Source organism: Epinephelus moara, chromosome 7, assembly GCF_006386435.1.
Source record: "Epinephelus moara isolate mb chromosome 7, YSFRI_EMoa_1.0, whole genome shotgun sequence".
In the NCBI taxonomy this organism is placed as follows: Eukaryota; Metazoa; Chordata; class Actinopteri; order Perciformes; family Serranidae; genus Epinephelus; species Epinephelus moara.
The window spans coordinates 1,171,633-1,193,280 of record NC_065512.1 but is presented as its reverse complement, the minus strand read 5'-3'; the positions used below and the strand labels follow the sequence as shown (position 1 = coordinate 1,193,280).

At 44.6% G+C, this 21,648-nt stretch overlaps 1 protein-coding gene across 1 annotated transcript in view; it reads left to right on the top strand.

The window, feature by feature from the left end:
* slc49a4 (solute carrier family 49 member 4) overlaps positions 1–20,189 on the top strand; it is a 93,314-nt gene extending 73,125 nt beyond the window's left edge. Inside the window, exons 8-9 of the mRNA XM_050049475.1 lie at positions 2,007–2,189; positions 18,489–20,189. Coding sequence (XP_049905432.1) covers positions 2,007–2,189; positions 18,489–18,604 — 299 coding nt within the window. The 3' untranslated portion in view covers positions 18,605–20,189. The remainder of the gene's footprint in view (positions 1–2,006; positions 2,190–18,488) is intronic.
* Positions 20,190–21,648: the final 1,459 nt, after the last annotated feature.

Genomic DNA, 21,648 nt, shown 5'->3' with positions numbered 1-21,648 from the left:
GGAGTGGGCCTACCCTCCGAGGAGAGGATGGGGTGAGTTAGAGAAACCTTCTGTGAAAGGTCGGAGGTGTCAAAACGGGCAAAGAATTGATTAGCCTCATCAGGTGTAAAAGTTCCCTCTCTGAGGTTAGAATTAGCAGGACCATAAGCAGTCATAGACTTTAAGCCCATCCATAGACCCTTAGAGTCACATACCTGTAGTTTATTTTCTACCCTCTCCTTAAAATTATTCTTTCCCTGTCTTATGACCGCTTAAGATTTTTCTGCGCCAATTTAATTTCCTCCTTATCTCTGCTCATGAAAGCAGCCTTCTTGATATTAATAGCATTCTTGATTTCTTTAGTAACCCATGGCTTATTGTTTGAAAACACTTTGATGGTCTTACACGGGATGATCATAGCAGTACAAAAATTAATATAATCAGTAACACATTCAGCCACTTCATCAATCCTATTAGAATTGTCCTCATCAGTAAATACAGACCAGTCTGTGCAGTCAAAACAGGCTCTTAACTCCTCACATTTGTCCTCAGACCACACACGGACTGATTTAGTGGAAGTTGGCTGCTTATGGGCCAGTGTGTTATATTTTGTCGTTAGCAGCACCAGGTTATGGTCCGAGCTGCCAAGTGGTGGCAGAGCAGTGGAAGAATAACTGTCTTTAATGTTGCAATAAACAAATCAATAGTTCTGTCGTTTCTTGTTGGGCAGGTGACAAACTAATAGCTTAATAGCTGTAAAAAGAAAACTTTGCAGGACGGCTCAGGTGTTACTCACAGTTTCCAGGTGCTGAGCTCCTTATAGATTTGTGATCTGCCCGTTTCCTTTGGCGCAACTGGCGCTCGACTTTTTTGGGGTCGTCTCTGCAAATTTTGAAATCATTCGTTTTCCTTTTCAACATCTTACAAGCGTATCTGTAAACCTGTCACATGTCCTTGTCTTTGAATATGTGAATAACTAACTCATTAATGTTGATGCACAATTAATAATGTTTACTTACTATTTATCGGGCTGTACACATATATATAGTGATGTCAGCGGCGATGGTGAGTGTTGTCCTGTAATGTGCCCCAGACTCTGATTGGCGCCATCTCTCACATCACTGAGGGGAGGCGTCATAGTCCGTCTACATATTCTGACCTCATCAAGGTCAGCATGGTCCCGAACACGGGCAGCGCCGCTCTGCAGCCGCCTCTGAACGGTGTATAGCAGGGATCCAGCGCAGGAACAGGGCAGCAGCTCACATTTGCACCGTCACACCAGTCCTTCAAGCTCACACCTCCTCACCTTCTCTCCCAGAGTCCTCTGCTCAATTAGTTCAGCATATAGAAGAAGAGTCAGCTGTCCAGGATTTAGCCAAGTTTAGATGAATCAAAGGATTTTACAGCTCCTGATCTCCTGTTGGAAACTGATGCAGCACGTTTATTATCCAGCACCTGTACAGCTGTGAGCAGGATGCTAGTTCGGCTGGTGCTCATCGTCTTCAACTTTTTCTTGATGTTTACCGATGTTTAAATTTGAAACCTATGATGTGGCCAGCGAAAGGAGTCGTAGGAGACTTTACAGACTGGTGAGCCACACACTACCACCATCCAACCCTAACCACAAAAAGCACCACCAACACTTGCGAAGAAGAGCACAAATTTAGCAGAGCGGACTGAGAGGTGACTGGAAACATCCACGCCTACCAAAGTCAACCTGTGACTCTGCAGACTCCGTGAAGGTGATGGTTGGGTTGGCTCCAATATAAGATGATGCTTTGGTTACAAACTGGGCTCTTCCATCCGTACAGGATTTTGGTTTTGTGTGGAGTACAGTGTCACCTGAAGGGACGTCTTTCTAGATTAAATGTTTCAGGCTGAGGGTTTGTCATAAACCTGAGCTGCAGAGAACAAATGATACGATGTATGCAGTCATTTTGTAAAGAGTTGTTCAGATGGAATTTAAAACCAGATTACATCATAGTTCCCAATTAAACTATAACTGACTGTTTTTTTTGTCCTTTCAGCCATCCTGTACACTTCCTGCATCCTGGTGGGCATCTTCATCAACAGCAGTGTGCCAATATTCTTCGAGCTCTTCATCGAGACCGTGTACCCGGTCCCTGAAGGCATCACGTGTGGAGTGGTCACTTTCCTGGGGAACCTGTTCACCGGTCTGCTCCTCTTCTTCCTCACCTTTTACTGTAAAGGTAAGGCACGCTTAAACTCCTCGCTGCTTTAGAACTCCTTAAAGATTTAACTGCATTTATTTGTTCGTTTTCTGTATCCACCGGTGCCCATTTATTGTCGCAGGGGGTTTGATAACACCACTTAAATATTTCTTTTGTGTTTATTGTCGATTTAAAAAAAAGTCTCAACCATCTGAAGTTTTCGCTCCATTCAGACGCTTTTTGTCCGCCTGCAGGTTTCTCTCACAGGCTCCATTGTTTTCAGAAATCTATTTCAAGTCCCTGCAGATGCTGCCGATAAAAGGCGGACGGTAGGAAAATTAGGTTACAATGCAATTGACACAATCAGCACAAAGAGAGAAAAACTCCCTGATGTAATTCAGCCGCTTGTTTATCTCCGAGTTGGCTGCAAAGTTTGATGTAAAGATTTTGGCCCACAGCAGAGAGGACAGCGTGTCGCCTGCCTCTCCTCTGCCTCCGCCGGCTTCCACAGGAGAGAGCAAAATCATAAGGAAACCGAGCTCAATCATCCATGTGAGCGCCTGCGTGTGTGCGGGCTGTTTCTGGTGTGTATGCAGAACCATGTTTCGCTGGGTGAATCCAGCTCCACTGTGATCTTTGCCCATCTGTCTTCGCTTTCATTAACCTTCCCTCTAAGTTTTTCAACATGGAGGCACCAATCACCTGGAATGAGGGATCCATCTCTGATACACACTCCATCTTCCTGTTTGTTTAGTAAATAAGAGATACATTTTCTCACCCTCATAAATATTCACCAGCTTCTTCCTCCTCTGCCAACTCCTTCTGATTGCTACGAGGCTGCTGACAGCTGCTGCCTGACAACTGTATCTTGATCCTGCCTTCTGGGTTGTGTTGCCAGTGCAGGTGGATATTATTATTGTTTGACCTGAGCAGCCGTGGGGCCCTGCGGCCCTCGGGGCAGCTAACAAGCATGACAGCCGCGGCACAAAAGCAGCTCGTCTCATGGAAAAAAGCAGAAAACAGCAACATGTACACGACACAGAGATGTTAAGGTTACAGCCAAGGATTGTTGTCATCATGGATTCACCTGTTGATCATATTCTGATTAAATCAGGGCTGCAGCTGTCGATTATTTTAGTGATCAAGTATTCTACCAATTAATCCATCAATTAATTGAGTAATTGAATAAGAAATACTTTTGTTTTATTAAAGAGAAATAGTTAATATACAAAAGAGAAAATAAAGCAGGTTTCCTCAATTAACATATAACTGGTTTACTTTGTAAAAAAATGTTTTTGTGTACAGTAATGAGGCTCCAGTCGCTACTTACACAACCTGATATTTTGGTTTTGAGGTTAGTTTATGCATCGCTATGAGGGAAGTACTGTAGATGTGTGTGTATCATAATTATAACATGACTGACGTTCAGGCTTTCACAACTTGACAGCATCATTTAATTTTCTGTGGTTATGTGCCAGTTATGTTAGTTAAGTTTTGCACACAAAAAAAATCAAGTTCTTCAGTCAAAACCACAGAGTTCCCCACATCATTAATTTGTGGCAGCCCGCCACAATTAAAACATCTGCCGCCATGTTTTTATTTTCTATTTTTTGAGCTGGACTGTTTATTAAATGTGCTTTAAGATAACGTTCATATAGCATTGCTCCACACTCACAGCACAGAGCGTAGTCCGGGCACAGACGGAGCAGCAGAATGACTGGCGTCTCGAAAGCGAAACTTCGCTGGGTCTAAACGTTTACTGTCACTCACAGACAGCTGCTCCTATCATCCATTGATCTGATTAGCTGTGATCGGATTGACTGATCAGTTATCAAACCTGTGACTCAAAACTCCACAAACTACTACTGAGGGACAAAAATAAAGAGAGTTCTGTCTGTGCTGCGTTCACGGGCCTGCAAAACCTCAGAATTTAGGAGTTGGACGCAGACTCGCAAGGACACAGGCAAGAAAAAAGTGTTAGCAGCCCGTCCTCCTATCGTCAGCAGCTACCACCACACATAGATCCTAATTCTGTTGGAAACACCGCACCATCTTGATTTACCCTCTTGAAAAGGAAGCTTTTCTGATTTTCAACCAGCTCTGTGTCACCACAGTTTGGGCAGTTTGTGCAGATGAACAGTGTTCAGCTTCCAGTGGACATTTTTGCTGGTGATGCGCGCGCGGGGTGCTCCTGGCACTAGCAGCCATAGGGGAGGCAGAGCATTGCTCATTTGCACTTAATGTTTCTCTCCTAATTACAGCAACACAGAGATGGTTAAAAATCTGCATAAGTAGCCCTAATAAACTTACGCTCTTTAGGATCCTTCATCTCAACTAGTAATCATATTGATTTATGTTAAATGCTAACTTTAGTGTTACCTTGTGTAACTGGACGCTTCCTAAAGCATTGACGTCTAGCCGTTATGGGAGGCTAGTTTGGTTTTACAACAGACGCACTGTGCAGAGTTTTGGTTTTGTTCCAGCTTAAATTGATCCCATTGATCCTTTCTGTCATTTTCTCCGGCCTGTTTCTTCTCATCACCCTTATTTTCATCGTCACAGCATACGGGCGTTGTTGCACAGTAGTAATAATTTGTGTGAAACACAGTATGCTGTGTGTAGGTATGTGGATTTAACAGAGCTTTGATGCAGAAAAACTGCACCTATGATTTCCAGTTATCTCGTTACTCAAGTTTCTCTGGAGTCGATTCAGCCGGCGATTAAGTGATGAATAGTTTGACTATAACATGTCAGAAAAGGTGAAAAAAGGTCCATCAGAGGTTCTTAGAGCCCAAATTAATGTCTTCAAATTGATCAACAAATTGTTCACTTGTTAAATTTATTTTTTATCCGTCTGTGTCCTAATAGTCCTGAGAGAGAAGTGTGTATGAGCTCAGTCGTACTTTAAGGATCGAACTGTAATCCTTTATTTTAGGAGTTGAGGTGGCTCCCAGTTATTTAAAACCTTTACCTCAAAAAGTTGCCGTATTCTCTCTGACACATCTTGGTGCCTCTGAGTCTTCACTCATGTCTCCTGATCTCTGTGAGGAGACATTTTGGATTCTATATTTCAACATTTACCTGCTGCTGTGACAGCTTTCTTTCCCAAATAGATTTTTAGTGTAGAGATACTCTGAAGCTCTGATTGTTTTCCTGCCAAAGTGGCTCATAAAGAAGAGAACGTTACCGCAGACTGCCAGAGCAGACATTTGGCACTCATTTGGTATCGATCTGCAGCAAAAAGGGCACTTCAAGAAAGTCATAATGTTTTATTTCAGGATTTTAAAATCAGATTCTTCACAAATAAATGATGTTTGTCCGGCAGCGTTTGCATCAGGAGCTGGTCTTGTGTTTTTGTTGTTTAAAATCTTGTCAGATTTAAATCACATTGCTGCACTTGTACTAAAAAAAGACGTGATTCTGGAAAATTCTATAAATAAGGTGAATAATGAGCCTCAGTTTGAGATGGTGGAGTCCTTAAATGCACCTTTGTTGCAGGACTAAAGCGCTGGACTGAAACACAGAGCAGATGCAGGTTTGGCTCAGGGCAAGTCCACATGGACACAGGCATTTTTTAAGACTTCTCATTCACACCAGCACTGCTATGAAAAGATCTCTGTCTAAATGAAAACAAAAAACAATCAATCAAGTGCTTTGAAGAGCTCGCCAAACCAACAGGTGACGATATAACCATGACCCTAAAGTGACGCGAAGAAGAAGATATTGGTTCGTACACACATAACTAAAGCCCCTTTTACACCATTACACACCATTTCACAGCATTATTTTGCCGTGATGTTCTGTATAAAAAGTACGATCGACAGATGGGCGGACAGAGTTATCTCTGCTTTAAGACGGCAGTGGAGGCAGTAACAGCACCAAACCGACGTCAGCATAAATGGGAAAGCATGTAGGACGGGGCCATGGATGGGAACAAGTGTGACGAAGACGTAGAAGATTTTAAAAGCAGCCAGCAGCAGTTCGGTGATAACTCAAAGAAAAAAAACGGCAACTAAAAATTACCGCAAATAGTGAAAACAATGAGGTCCAGGAGCTCCTTACCCTCCGAGCAGAGGACGAGATCAGCCGCCATATAACAGGGACAGTACATGATTGTTATTGATATGTGATGTCATTATTATTCTTTATAAAGTGCTGCCCGACACATGCTTTATGTCACAAAAGAGGCTGACAGTGTTGTGTTACATGTCACGCCGATCATGCCGCATTTGCCTGTCCATGTCGGCATGGTGTCTAAAATCACACACTGGGGCAGCGTGATGGCGCTGTTGTCTGTAAAAATGTAAAGCTGTCATAATGAGGGTCTCATATCGGCCCTATAACTCGATGAAGCAAGCTCAGCTGTCAGCATCATCCTTCATTTTCATCTTGGACAACCTGGACGTTAAATCGACCAGCGCCGCCCCCAACAGAGTTACCTGAGTGTCCCCGCCCTGGACAGAGTTTAACAAAAGGTTCATTTTCAACCTCAAACACTGTTTGCGTGTCGACAAAAGGCCAAAAACGAGCCACGTTTTGAAATATATCTGTGTACATGTGGACGAGACCTCGGTATGTTTAACAGGGGGAGTTTGAAGGGTTGAGACTGAAGCTGGAGGGAGGTGGAGTGTATTAGTTTAATTTAGTTTCCACAGTAAAAAGGACAGAAGCCGAGGGAACTCAAACTGTTTGAAAGCTGTGGTCCAGATGACAAGCATGTATTTATAAATCTCTGAGCCGATAGTGTGTCAGTGCCGTGATAAATCATAGATAAGACAGCGATATGTAGCAGGTGTGGATAGACAGAGTTATGGGTAGAAAGAGCAGCTGCAGGTGAACACACACACACACACACACACACACACACACAATCACAAGAGTAGGACTCATAAAGAATACATGATGTATCTTGGGCTCGACACTTCTCTCTCCTGTGCTGAATGATGGACTGCCTGGTGTGAAGGTGTGTGTGAAGGTGTGTGTGTGCACTTTGTGCTCTTCTGTGGGTGTGTACGTATGTACTTGTTGTTGGATGCCAACATGTGTGTATGTGTGTGTGTGTGTGTGTGTGTGTGAGTGTGTGTATGTGTGGGCGAGCCGAAGGGTGTGTGATGTGCTCAGATGGATCCTGACAAGTTCCCCGCGACAGCCGCAGAGAAGATCAAGCTGAGATGATGGAGGCTTTTGCTGCTGTTCTTTTCTTCACTTCCACCCTGAAGTCGTCTAATCGAGCTCGATGCATCCGAGCTTACTTGTCACAAAGTTCACACCGCTGCAGGCGCTGTAATGTGAGCTCACAGATAACTACCAGAGCGGTGGATTGCCACCAACTTCCTGCTGCACAGAGTAACTACAGGTACAAAGTTGTTGAAGTTACGGTTCCCGTCACATCGGCAGGAAACCAAACGCTGTGTGCAGGTTGGAGCTGTTGGTGCGAGGCGACATGGCAGTAATATGGATATCATGATGAAAGGTTCAGTATCTGTTAAAGGTGGTTATCATGGTAGAGAGATATATTTAGGGATGTGGCTGGTGTCGGTCTATATTTTTGTTATTGTCAGCATATTCTGTGAAAAGGCCGAAACCAACAATGTGTTGGTCTCCTGATGCTTTCCAACTGCGCCGTCTGCGGATCAGTTTCAAGCCAGAAATGACTCCTGATTATCGAAAATTCTTGGAAAACTCCCAGTCTCACTAGGATCATGCTGTTAAAGCCCAAAATGTCTGATTTCATGATTCATCCGACACCAACATTACTCCTAACCATATATATTTAATCTAACGCACCTTGATTCTGTCAGCACAGACAGTGAAACAGTTTCTATCATGGTGATTTGTCAACACGTTTCAGACGTTCTCCAGGTGTGTTTTACAGAACAAAAGTGTTTTTCAATGGATGCTGTTTGTTTGTGTTTCACCACAACAAACAGCATTGTCGCTGTCATGCAGAACATCAGGGAATCGCCTTACGCAGTCTTTAGCTGCAGTTTTTGTTGGTAAGTGTGAGATGTTAAGGTCCCACGTCTGCATCTTCACAACCAGAAACAAATAAGTGAGTTTGGTCACGTTGTAATAGGGCACTGCTTTGATTGGTGAAACACACGGGTCGCTACGATGATTGGTCACATTTGTGGAATCGTTTTGGTGATTGGTCAAAAGAGCAATGTTGTGCAGAATTCACAGGGATTGGTTGAATTTGCGTGAACTGTTGTGTTAGCGACGTCCTGTAGGAGCTAATAGAGGCTGGATGAGACTTATTGTTACTGTGCATTCCCACCGAAAGCTTCATAGTCGCCTGCAGGCGCTCTGGTCGCTCTGACATCGCTCACACTGCCAGCTCCAGCAGGCGCTTGCAGCAGCCAAAGAGGCGGGGCCGGTGCTGCAGATGTGTCCATCTAGGCTGACCGGCTGTGCACTTTACAAGGATGAACAAATATACTATCATTTATGTCTTCACTATGTATTATTCATGACTTTCATTACACAATTCAAATAACGCTAATAAACACAGTCATATAGCCTGTATGAGTCTTTTATTATTATGATTTTACCCTCCTGTTGGCACGTAGGACCACTGAGAAATGTAATTGGTGGTAAATAAGCGGGAGCTCATGGATCGCACTTTCGGAAGCCTCCTTTGTTGCATCGGCGTATTTGCTGAGGAAACGCAGGGCCCGGAGCCGTCGGGCCGTCTGGGTCCACGGACTCGTGCAAACCCGGCAACTCCACGGGGAATTTCACCGGCTGGTACAGCTCCGGGAGAGCCCAGACCGTGCTGATAAGTTTCTACTCCATATTTGTCTTCTCTTCCAATTTTCCCCGGCCTCACCTTGAGAATCCCGGTCTGCAATTGGCTGCTGCTTCGGCGGCAGCGCTGCTCATTTGCATAAAGTTCAGCTTCTCTCAACTTCTACTTGATGCTCTGATCGCTGGCATCGCGCCGCTCGCTGCAGCCGACGCCCCTGACGCCCTTCGTCGCCAGCATGCATTGAAAATGAATGGCTGCCGGCCACTTATGTTGCTCATGAAACTTTTGGTGGGAATGCACAGTTAGACGATGGAGGCCCTGAGTACAATTTTGGCGCCGGCCTTTAAAGCGCTGCGTTGTCACCACATAGACCTGGAGCCATGCTCACAGTGCTCACAGAGGCTGATGGAGTGGCTGCAGAGCTCCGTGTCCAGCTTCCCGGCTTTGGGCACTTCCACCATCTATCTTAAGTTGATCCCGACGGCTCTGTGGAGCTTCGTCGCCGGCCTGTGGGACTTCATGGCACTTCGGTCTCTTGTGTAAACCAGGTGTTCTCATCCAGATGTGCTTCCGATATTTGGCACTGATGGATTTAACCTAAGTCAGTACCTGTGAGTTCAGTCAGTAACCTTAAAGACACCAAGTTTGGTACCCAGCCCTAACATGGGCTGACTAGTGCGGGACATACTGCAAAAACTAGGGCGGCAGACAGTTACCAAAGGTCTGACATTGACTGACAGGCGACAGTAGGCTGTATCTGCATCGTAATTCAAGATCAGCAGCTTCCTCACTAATCATGAGCAGTAACAACGAGTTATTGAGGGGAAAATCTTAGAGTATGGTCGTGCAGAATAAGGTGTTAATAAGTGCTTTATAACGACTAATTAAGAGGCAGTTTGCTAATGATATGCACACTAATAAGCAACTCATTAATGGTAAATGTGTGTACCTTGATATAAAGTGTTAACAGACACAGTGTGTGTCTCTGTCAGGGTGTGAAATAACATTAACTGTGGTAGAAGACAGATTTTCAGGATTTTGCCCACGTCTGCTCTGCGTCTGCTGGAAAATCGACCTGGATGTAAAAACAGTGAGACAGTAGTGTTTGGAGATCAGCTGTGCTCTGCTCTCCTGAACAGATCACTCCTGTGAAGATTAATTTGATTATTATGTAAATTCCCCTTGGAAGTATTCTAGCGGGCCGTCTCATTACTCTAATTTCCTCTCAGTAGTCCCATAATGGCTGTAGCAAATAATATGCAGACTTCAAAACTGATGAATCTTGCATGAGCCTCGTCTTTTCGAAACCCTTCCACCTCCTGATATTAGAAATTGGCAGCCCTGGCCTTTAAAGATTTCCATCTATTTCCAGTTTACAGTTCATTTTAGGGTTTTCCTTTTGGCTGCCCACCGCCTCGTTACGCATTCGGAATTATTGCTGCCTTTCCCTCCGAGCGGAGAGGCGTTTATGAATTTACCTCCTTGTCCATTTTAATATCCCCGAGAGGCCGGTCTTGGTTCAGTGAGCCCTACATGGCCTCTTGACTCTGTTGTCCTGTTTTAAAAAATCCCCAAAGTCTCTGAAGCATGTGACTCAGAAACATGAATGGAGCCTCGGGGCAATATATCGGCGCTTGTCGCTCTTTTTCAATTTCATCTGCTGTGTGTTTGTGTCATTTAACGCGGCGCGGCGGGTGGAATACAAAGCAGCAGAGAGGTATTGTGGAGCAAAGGAGCCTCAAAGGTTTTGTAGAGGAAGAAGAGGAGGAGGAGGAGGAGGAAGATGAGGAGGGAGGGGAGGGAGTGGCGTTGAGTTTCCGTTCAGCTGTGAGTTGTTAGAGTCTCCTGCATGGCGGGGGGGGGAGCGGGATTATTCAGCTCAGAGAAATAATTGCTGCAGCTCTTTAGTCCCGAGATTTTTTTTTCCTTCCTCTCTAACTTTCGCATTCTCGTCAGAAGTGAAAATGCCTTTGCAGACTAACTTTTTCAACCCCCCGTAAAGACTGTGGAGGTGTTTGAAAAAAACAAACAGGCTGTCTTTGTAGAGCGCAGTCACTCCTGAGAGAATAAAAGACCTTTCATTTGTTTTCTTCTGTTTTTGAGAGAGTTTTGAATCATAAGTGAGAAGCAACAGTGACAGAGTAAATGAACAGCGACACATTAACTCACTTTACACACACACACTCGTGCAGTCATTAGGAGTAGCGTTCACCAACCTGTCGATCTACAGTAAATATTTCAACAAGCTCCTCCGTGTATCTGGAGATGTGACCCCGGTCATCTGGAGCAGAGGCCACAGCCGAAGAGAAGAACTGAGCCGCATTCATTATAACGCTGCATTGACCTCAATTAAGACTGATTAAGGCCATAAGATGGCTGGCGGCCCACGTCTCCGTCTTCATCCGTAGCACCAATGTGCTGACGGTGGCAGCTGCAGTAATAGGCTGTTAATATGATGAACTGTCACAGTGTTCACGCCGATGCTCTCGGAATACGATCACACGCTCACAGTGAACCTGGTGGAGTTAAAGACATCGCTGATCGATTGAGTCGTTGTTTGTGGCCGATGTCCAGTTGTCACGGTGCAGTTTGAACACAAATGCAGCCGGTTGAACAGCTCAGTGTCCTCATGGTCATCGCCTCCTCCTACAGTGAGCTGTTTTTTTACTATCTGATTACTATGAAACCTGAACATAACATTGTGTGACAATCTGTTGAATTGTTTGAATTTCTGACGACGTAGAAACCGTTAAAATCAGAGATCATGAGCCCTGTTTAAACGATCTGTTGCTCATGGTCCAAAGTGCGTGCTGCAAGTGTATTTAGGGCGACTCCAGCTCCATTTTTGCTAATTAGATGGTGCATAATTTGAGCTCAAATAAAGTGCAAAGGGGTTGCATTAAGTCCCTTAATTAATCATAGGTGTGCTTTGGGCATAGAATGAAAATCAGAGGGTCATCTCCCATTCCCTTTAAAAACTCCCTGCACCTGGTTCACTGATATTTACATGGTGTATTGGGCAAATTATAGAAGGGACTAGTTTCCTGCTGAGAGTAAAAACCAATTCACAGTTTTCGCATCTTCGTGTCTGGCGGAGTCTACTTTGGTCTGTGTGACCAAAAAGGTCGTCATCCACCCATGTCCAGGAAGGTTGGAATACCACATGGTCCGAACTTGCTGGACAATTTGACCAACATCTTCAGGATTGGAAATCCTGGACAAACACACACAAATTCAGCAGCCGTCACACTTTAACTCAAAAAAAATAAAAGGGTTTCAGACCTTAGACGTATCCCTATACGTGTAGGCTTTATGTAAAGCTGCAATTTAACTGAACAGTGAGAGTCAGTTTTGTTTTTATGCTTTTTGTCTATACGTCTGAAAATGAATTTTAAACACAATGTAGACAGATAGGCCCCTCGCTCTGTTGCTTTCATTTCCTACACCGTCACGTGTCTTTGAAGAGCTCCTTCCAGCCTGTAGCCTACATTTATATTTCAAGGATTAGACGGGCACCGCATTGGCTCCAGTGTTTTCTGTGGGGCTTTGCTGACTGTGCAGACTGCAGGCACAGCGAGAAAGTCAACCACAATCGTTTGTTCCACACTCTGGTCCAGTTTGACACTGCTGTCAAGCGAGCCATGGCCTTCTAATGTGGAGTCAGACAGCAGCTCTGCTCTCTGCTGTATTCACACTCGAGAGAACGTCATTAATACTTTGTCTTTAATCATAGAGTGTTTCACTCACCCACAACCCATCAATGCGTCCCTGGGTGCATATAAAGCAGAGTGTATGAGTGTAAGAACCCGCATGTCGCACCATGCTGACCAGGTTTTTGTTGGTCAGTGGCACATTCGCTTTCTGCTGCCTCATAATAGCAATTAAGACCTGCACGCCCGTGGATGCACAGATAGGCGTGGGTACATTTGCTTCTTACGCAACATGGCCGCTGGCCGTGAAAATGGCAACTGTGTCGGTCTGAAACCAGCAATGACAGTTGCTCCACGTTGTGTTAGCTTTGTTGAAGCTTGAGTTGAAGTGACACATTTCTAACTTCTCTTTTAAGTGCAACTTATTCAAAGTCTCGTCTCGTGAAGGTCATAAAGCTTTAATTCATTTTCAGTATTTAAGATGGTCGCCACAGCGCCACCATCAGGACCATGTCATTTCTTTTTTTCCCATGAGTGTGCTCTCAATGGCTAGCACGAACCCTAAGCATGATCTGTTTGCCCTTACCCTAACTGCGTCCACCCTCTATGCTCCCCCCCCCCCACGACATGATGAGCACTAGCCAATCACAGCTCAGTGTGGCAGGACTGAGCGAAACACGTCAGGATTACTGTGCAGGAGCTGGGCAAGATGGAGGCAGGACAAAAAAGAAAAGGCAGAAATTCTCTTCAGCCACTTAATTATCAGCCGTTTAGATAACTCTGCAAAGTGCTTCAACAATCAATATGAAAGCCTAATCGTCAAATTAATTAAAGCAAGCAGAAGTTAGAAAGTGAAGGAAGATTATGAGGAAGGATTTAAAAGATTCTGCTGATGTTATTAGTCTAAGCTTGAGTAGTCCCGTCACCTTTAGTGCTGCAAGGTTTCTAACAGGAAGCTGTGGCTGCTCACTGGATTATAGACCTGCAACACGACTGTATCTGTCCTTAAAACACTGATCATTAAAATCTAATAGTCAACTTTAAAGCAGAGCCTGAACTGAGGAGCCTCCAGGAATCAGAACAAAGTGACGTCTCTCCTCTCTCCTTCCTTTTATCTCATTTGCTCTAATCTTCTGCCTTCATCCCCTCTCCTCCTCCTCCTCCTCCTCCTCCTCCTCCTCCTCCTCCTCCTCATCCTCCTCCTCCTCGGTCCCTCTCCTGTTCAGACAAACTTTAACTGTTCCCTCAAAACTTTGCTCCAGTCGTGTCCTCAGAGATCAGAGGGGGGGCAATTGAGCTGCTTGTCCATTTTTATCACATCAGCCGATTGAATTACTACAATTACCAAGCTCCCCATTAGCATTCATTTTAGGCTGCGGACACAAACACAGACACGCACACAAACTGTGTGTCTCCAACTTTAAATGGACGAGACTTTGTCGGGCGCACGTGTGAGAAAGCGAGACAGAGTTAGACGGAGGAGACGGCAGGTCAGATAAACACAACTCCATTAACCCGCCTCCACACCGGGTCTCCTGCTGTCCGGCTCACACACTCCTGATTAATGAGGCTGCTTCAGGAGTCTCAACACCTCGCTGCAAACACCCTCACCCAATCCCTCACCTCCTCTCGGGCCCCTTCTCCACCTCCCTACTGCCTCCATTTATCCTTTGCTTTCATCTTCACACCTCTTACCCTTCATTCTTTCTCCTCATGCAGGCAGAGAGGGATCGAGCACAAAGGTTTCTGCCAAAACCCTTCATTTACCTCAAAGAGGAGGCGGTGTGCAGTCCGAGCATGGATGGATTACTGAGCAGGCCTACTGGGCACAGGCCCCGGGGCCCAAAGGGTCAGGGGGGCCCCCGGCCTTCACTTGTAAAACGTTACTCAAATTACCACAGGAAGAGACTCAAAAACACCTCAAAGAGACACAAAACTACACAAAACAGACATAAACCTACCTCAAAGAGACACGAACGATGATGAGGAGACACAAAATAAGATGGATGGATGGATGGATGGATGGATAGATGGATAGATAGACAGATAGACAGATAGACAGATGGATAGATGGATAGATGGATAGATAGAAAACTACCACAGGAAGTTACAAAATGTCTCCAAAGAGACACAACACTACCAAAAGTAGGCATCATTTACTTCAAAGAGACATAACTATAGCTCCAAGAGACACAAACAACTACAAAAAGACAAAAAAAAAAACAATGACAATGAGACAAAAACAACAACAAAGGGACATAAAACGACCACAAGAACACATACAAACAACACGACTCACAAAATAACTACAAAAACTGGGAAAACAACAACAAAGTGACACAAAACTACCAAAAAAGACATCGTTTACTCATAATATACCTTGATAAGACACAAAATTACCTCAAAGAGACAAAGAAAATACTTCAGAGACCCGATTGACTACAAAGAGACACAAAATGACCCCATAGAGATGCAAAGGACCTGCAGAGACACTACATAACTACAAAAAGAAACAAAGCAACTGCAAGGAGTCACAAAATGACTACAAAGAGATAAAACTACCACAGACTTTAAATTACCTTAAAGAGATGCAAATGAACATAAAATAACTACAGAAACTGACAAAACAACCACAGAGACACGAACCAACTACAGAAAGATACAACACAACCATGAGAAGACACAGAAAGACTAAATAAAAACACAAAATAACCTCAGATAGATGTAAAATAACTACAAAGAGACAAAACACCTCAGAAGGACACAAACGACAACAAAAAGACACAAAATGACCACGAAGAGATGCAGAGGAACTACAGAGAGACACAAGAGAACTACAAAACATTTCTGTGCCCAGGGCCTGATTGTCTCCTGATCCGTCCTTGAGTCCAGGCCACAGTGTCTTCGTGGTCTCGTCCTCTGACCAGTCCCGGGGGAACTCATTGACAATATTATTGACGACATTATGACAAGCTGGTTGATTGGAATCGAAGTGGAGTCGTAGTGAGTGGAGTCACAGTGTGCTGCCAGAGGCCCCGGGGCCTCGCTGCGTGTTACGACCTGATTTCTCTATATTTAGTCTGGCTCGTTATCAGGAGCCGAGCAGCTGCCTGCTGCCACCACATCCTCCGTCCTGGCCGAGGAGTCGGCCCTCGCCGCAGAACGTAGATTCTGCCTAACGTCTCTGTCAGGACGAAGCCCTCAGACACCTACGTGGTGTGGAGACGGCCGGCTTCACAGCGAGGGCCACTCGATGCATTTGAAAGAAGGAGTGAATTGATTTGGGTTTGTCCAGGCATGTTGGTGCCGGCTGCACGGCGAAGATGTGAGCGCGTGCCTCGCTGAGGCTGAAGAAGAAGAAGAGGTTATTTGTCTGATGAGTTAAGATGCCGACGGTTGAGTGCTGCTGCAGGTTTCCATCTGCCCTCCAGATTCAGCATCACTGCAGACTCTCCTGTGGTTAATGGAGCCTGAACAGAGCTGAGAAAATACAACTCCTCATTCGCCTCCATGTTTAGGTTCAAGTGGAGGTCAATGATAACGGGGAGCACTGCCAATATCTGTGAGTTATTCACTATGATTATGAACGACAGCTCAGGAGGAAGCTCTTATTTCATATACGGTATGTCAGGAATTCTTATTGATCAGCCATTAGTCCCATATGATACTCATAAATTATTCAGCTCATACTAACTCTCATTAGCTCTCTGCATCTACGTGCATGACTCACATGTCATTATGAAGGAACACACAGTCGTACTGAGGCAGTGGTCACTTCCTGTTTAAATTTTGAGCCTGTATGATCTCTTTTTCCTGCATTAATCCACAGTGATTTCACCTGCTGAGTAATTTTTATTCTGATTACTCTACAAAGGAATTAGAGCTCAGTGTTATGCTCATATTTATTATCATTATGTATTTTATTTTCTCTCTTATTCAAAGCTGGAGGCAGAAAAACAAAACAGCAGAATTTGAACATAGCCCCTCCTCCTGCAGCTCTCCCGTCTCTGTCCTAAGCCCCTCCCACCAGATGACCACTGGCATATGCACACGACCCAGTGTTTCTCATACATGACTCCTCGCCCCTGTCTCTGTTTATCAGACCACAAATGTGACAAGAGTTAGCTAGATAGCCACCTCACAGTCCTTCCACCTCACTCCCCGCCGCTGTGGACTGTTTCCACAGGAGGAGAGCAGGCAGCAGCTTTGGAGCTTCGGTTGGTGGCTGTAGCTGCTCGAATTCTGCCAACACAAACCCCCAGCTGGAGCTGGTGTCCAGCAGCAGCACCGGGTCTAATCTGTGTAACAGCAGCAACAGAAAGTTTGCAGATTTAGCGGGGAGTCAGGCCTGTCTGGTGCCTTGGAGCCAGCGTCTACACCGGCTGGATTGTGGTTGTGGTGGCTGCTGACTCTGTCGCCAGAGCTGCTGCCTGCTCCCCTCCTAGGGAGGTGGTCTGTGGCGGCGGGGAGTGAGGCGGAGGACACACTGTGATTTGAGGCTCTAGCTAACGTTAGCACATGCAGCTCTCCAGTGGCTCGCTGTGGCTTTGACCAAAAAAATCATATGAAAGCGTTAACGATATGGTTAATTTTTTAAACATTTTAATTTTCTTAATCATCGTTGTCAGCCTCGAGTGATTCTTACATTCTGTAATTGTAAAAATGTGTCACCTGCACAGAACCTCAGTAGCGGTGTCTGGTCTTGAGTTTCCCTCGCTAGTTCAGCTATAGATTCAAAATCCAAATCAAGAAACATCTCGGAGGAAATGAACAATTTAATATTGCGTGGACAGATTTGTTTGCTTTCATCACCAACGCTGCAAAGTTCAAGTAATCATTAATAACCCGCTGCAGAGGAGCCACGTTGTGCTAAAGCATATTAATGCTAATTTAGACCTATTAATAATGTTGATGGGTTACTTTAGACTGTATAGGCTGTGTTACCGTCGTAAAGCTAAAAAAAATATTATGTGGCTCAGACTGATTTATTTTAGTTGTGTTTTTGCCAAACATGGCTCTTTTGATAGTAAAGGTTGCTGACGCCTGGGTTAGCAGGAGGCTAAACTGTTAGCATCATGTTGTCTCCATGTCTGAAACTCTTCACTGATACTGACACGTGTTTTATTTAGTTTATTGTCAGACTCTGTTTGATCAGTCCGTCTCTTTGTTGGGTTGCTCTGCAGTGTAGATGGTCGTTTTGAATGCTAAGATAGAAACTTTCTACTCCACCACTGAGTCAGGTTTTCACTGCAGAGACGTGCATCTGCATTTGCAGATCAGCCAATAGGAATGCTTTCTTTCTGAAATGACCTGTGATTGGTCAAAGTCTCTCGTCATAGATTTTCTAAAGCCTAAACCCAGAGCCAAGAGCAGGAGCAAGAGTCTAGTCTCCTCTCAGACCACTTGAGTTACAGTATGCTCAAAGCTTATTATGGGATGTTTGTCCACTGACAGCAGAGTAAACCTGCCTACTGAAGCTTTAAGTCCTGTGAATGTGATGTGTAGTTTAAAACATGCAGAACCAACAGTTCGATCCTTTAAAGCCAGAAAATACTTGATGGTGTTTGTTGTTGTTTTTTTACTGCTGATGCTGAAACTTGTGTTTGTGCTGTTTGAAATTTGCCTTGTCATCAATTTTCTCAGTTATAATAACCGAAAACTACTTGATCTGTTTATGTGTATGATGTGATATCTCAGGTCTCTAGAATGCAGCTCATGTCAGTGTCTCTCAGACTGTTTGAGTTACAGTGTGCTCAGAGTTTATTATGGGATTATTATGGGACACTGCCTGGTTTAACAGAGTCAAAGTGGTGAGTTAAAAGAAAGAAAAATTTCACCTGCTGTGTCCAACCAACGTCTAACACTCTGGATACGAGCTGAAGCAGACGGCTCACAGTCTAACCCAAACACCTGTCTGTCTCTCTGTCTGTCTCCATGCAGAGCTGTCGTGGATGAACTGGTGTCTCACTGGCTCCTGCCTCTTCAGCCTCGTCCTCATCCTCTTCTTCAGGGAGTCTTACGACCGCCTCTACCTGGACGTCTTTGTGTCCGTGTGACACTGCTGAGGGGAAAAAAACATCTAAACAAAAAGGACTGAATAATTTTACTTGCACATAAAAAGGGGGGAAAGGAGACGAAGGGAAAGAGGAACTCAGATGTGTATATATCAGTAACCGTGGTGATGGGAGCTGTCGTATGGCCACAGACGAGGACCAAGGAGTGATTCTACACCCATGTTTACTCTTTACATGTGATCGACTCGACGCCATACAACTGTTGACACATCGTCACCTGTTTTTATATGTGTGTTTATTTGTTTGTATGTAAACAAACGTTTGTGAACGGTTGAATTTTGGTGACCAGGCGCGGCATGACGGACTGTTAGTACTTGTTGTTTACAGATAATGTTTAAAGTTCTCAGTGTCGCCCCCGTGTGGCCACTCAGCTCAAAGGTTCTGACTCCAGATCAGCCCCAAACCAGGAAGTGAAGGGGCCGTAACAGGATGGCTTCATCGGCCAATCAGCAGGCCTGGCTGTGCTGAGTCGGGGCCAAACAAGGGACCTGGTGGCGTTTTAGTGCCGCTCCCGACTGCAGGCTGCAACTCGCTGAGAGGCAGGTACTCACATCATGCTTCATCGTCTCTCCAGATGAATATATGCAAAAATTGTCTACCAAATTATCGACTGGACGCCGGCTGGAGACGTGAGCTAGAGAAAGCTCGTCGTCATGAGAGAAGCTGAGACTGTGAAACCTTCACATTTCAGAGTTCAGCCTGTTTATGATTCATCGTGTCAATTTACGGGAGATTTGCTTTTAATATAACTGAATAATGTTTTTTACAGATTTTTAAAGTTAGTTTTCGTCAGCAGTCTGCCAGTATTTATTGGAAATGTCTCAACACTAACACAGCCAACGCCCCGTTTCACTGAAACAGGATGTTTGGTGACGACTTCAGCCGCAGCTGAGGCGCGCTGAGGGAGATGATTTTACTACACAGACACAAGGATTACGTTAGAGTTGCCAAGCAGTTCCTCCAAAGCACCAGCAGGTGTCTCTGCGCCAACGGAGGGTCTGCTGACACACACACAACAAACTGAAGGGAAAAACAAAGGAAGCTCTTTTTTATTTCTTATTTTGGATTCCTTGACTGATAAAACTGGAGCCGCTCCCGATCTGGAGGGACACAACCTCAAAGAAACACATCAAGGAGAAAAGAAAAACATCTGTCGCTTACAGACAAAGTTTTTCTGCGACTTGTCGATGACTCTTCTTTGTGTCTTTGTCTCGCAGCAGCTATAAGAAGTGTTTTAATGTCTTCTCTTCTGGGGTTCGGCGAGGCTCTGTAATGTGTTTCCTGGTGCTTGTTATTTTTATTTTTTACTCTCCTTGTACAGAAAAGGTTGTCTCTTACCTACTGACGTGTTGCCTTAATTGCCCAGTGCTGTGTGTTCAGCCTCCCTCTCCTCCACACTGTGACTGTTTTATCTGTACATACTGTTAAAGGTCACGTCCTTCTGTCCTGCAGCACACTCTCTGTGGTTTCCCGGGCTTCGGGTTATAAATGTCCTCGTTCTGTGGAAAGGAAAAAATGTGACTGTTGAATATTCCCAGCACCTTATTGAAATAAACATTTTAAGATGAACTCTGCTGTTGGTTTCTGCTGTTAACACCATAAACAAAGGTCATTAACATGTGTTGTGGATAATGTTCAGCTGTTTGACACAGAGCTGTGATGTTTAGTCCACAAATCATTTCTTCGTTTGTTTCTACTCTCGTCCACTCACTGTATTTACTGTCTTATGTTAGTGCTCTTCTTTATCCATCAGAGAGTTTCAGTGATCTTTAAACATTAAAGAGATTTTTGCAAGTGGGGTTGTGTGAGGTATTTAGATGTCAGTCTGCACACCACTAATTTGGAGAAGCAGGCAGGAGTGCCGACACAGGAGCAAAGCAGTGGACAGCTGTGGACAGAGCAGCAGCAAAATGTATTTTAGCCACCTTAAAGAATATATATATCAACTTAAAGGTCCAGTATGTCAAATGTAGGGGGATTTACTGCCATCTAGGGGTGAGGATTGCAGATTGCAACAGGCTCAAACCCAAAACAAACAGAACAGGAGATTTAAACCAGTACAAACAATCAATAAAACAGTTTCATGTCAGAGACCGACACATCCTCACTGTGACCTCGTCACATGTCCACGTTTGGTCATGGACTTTCCACGTCCATATGACGTCCAAGGTACCCTGGGTGTGTTGGTTGTTGACGTTATGAGACAAATAAAAATAAAGCCACTACGTCGGCTACCAACTGATGGTTTTTTCCTTCAACACACACACGTGGTTACGTTTAGCCAACACACACGTGTGGTTACGTTTAGCCAACACACACACACACGTGGTTACATTTAGCCAACACACACACGTGGTTACATTTAGCCAACACACACACGTGGTTACATTTAGCCAACACATAAGCGTGGTTACGTTTAGCCAACACACACACATGGTTACATTTAGCCAACACACACACGGTTACATTTAGCCAACTGTTACGACTGTTGTCGTAATTTATTTTGTTTGTGTGTGTTTTGCTGCATGTGTTCTCTGTGCGTGTTCTCTGTGTTTTCTGTATGCAAATAGGTGTGTGCCATAGCCCGGCGAGGATTGGTGAATTTGATCGGTGCTCGTTCCAGATTGGCTGCCGCCAAGGGCGTTCAGGTTTTTAAAGGACAAAGATGGCAGTTGCTTCAAGCTAGCAGGCAGACCTCACCTTCCTCCTCTCCCAACCGGCCACACATATTGTTGTTGCAGTACACCTCCTCTCCCAACCGGCCACACATATTGTTGTTGCAGTACACCATTATTGTGTTAAAGACTGTTAAATCGTAGGGGTGGACCGCCAGTTCTGTTACTTACCCTTTTTCTCCTGTTTATTTAGTTAGGGAGGTAAGCTTTTGTCGTTTGTTTTTTTATTGTTTGGTTAGGTTATTTACTTACTCCCTGGGCAGGATTGTTTTTGTTTGTTATTTTGGCCTTAGTCCACCCTGAAGTTACTATTTCAGTTAATTCTGTTATTTAAATATTGTAAATAAATTC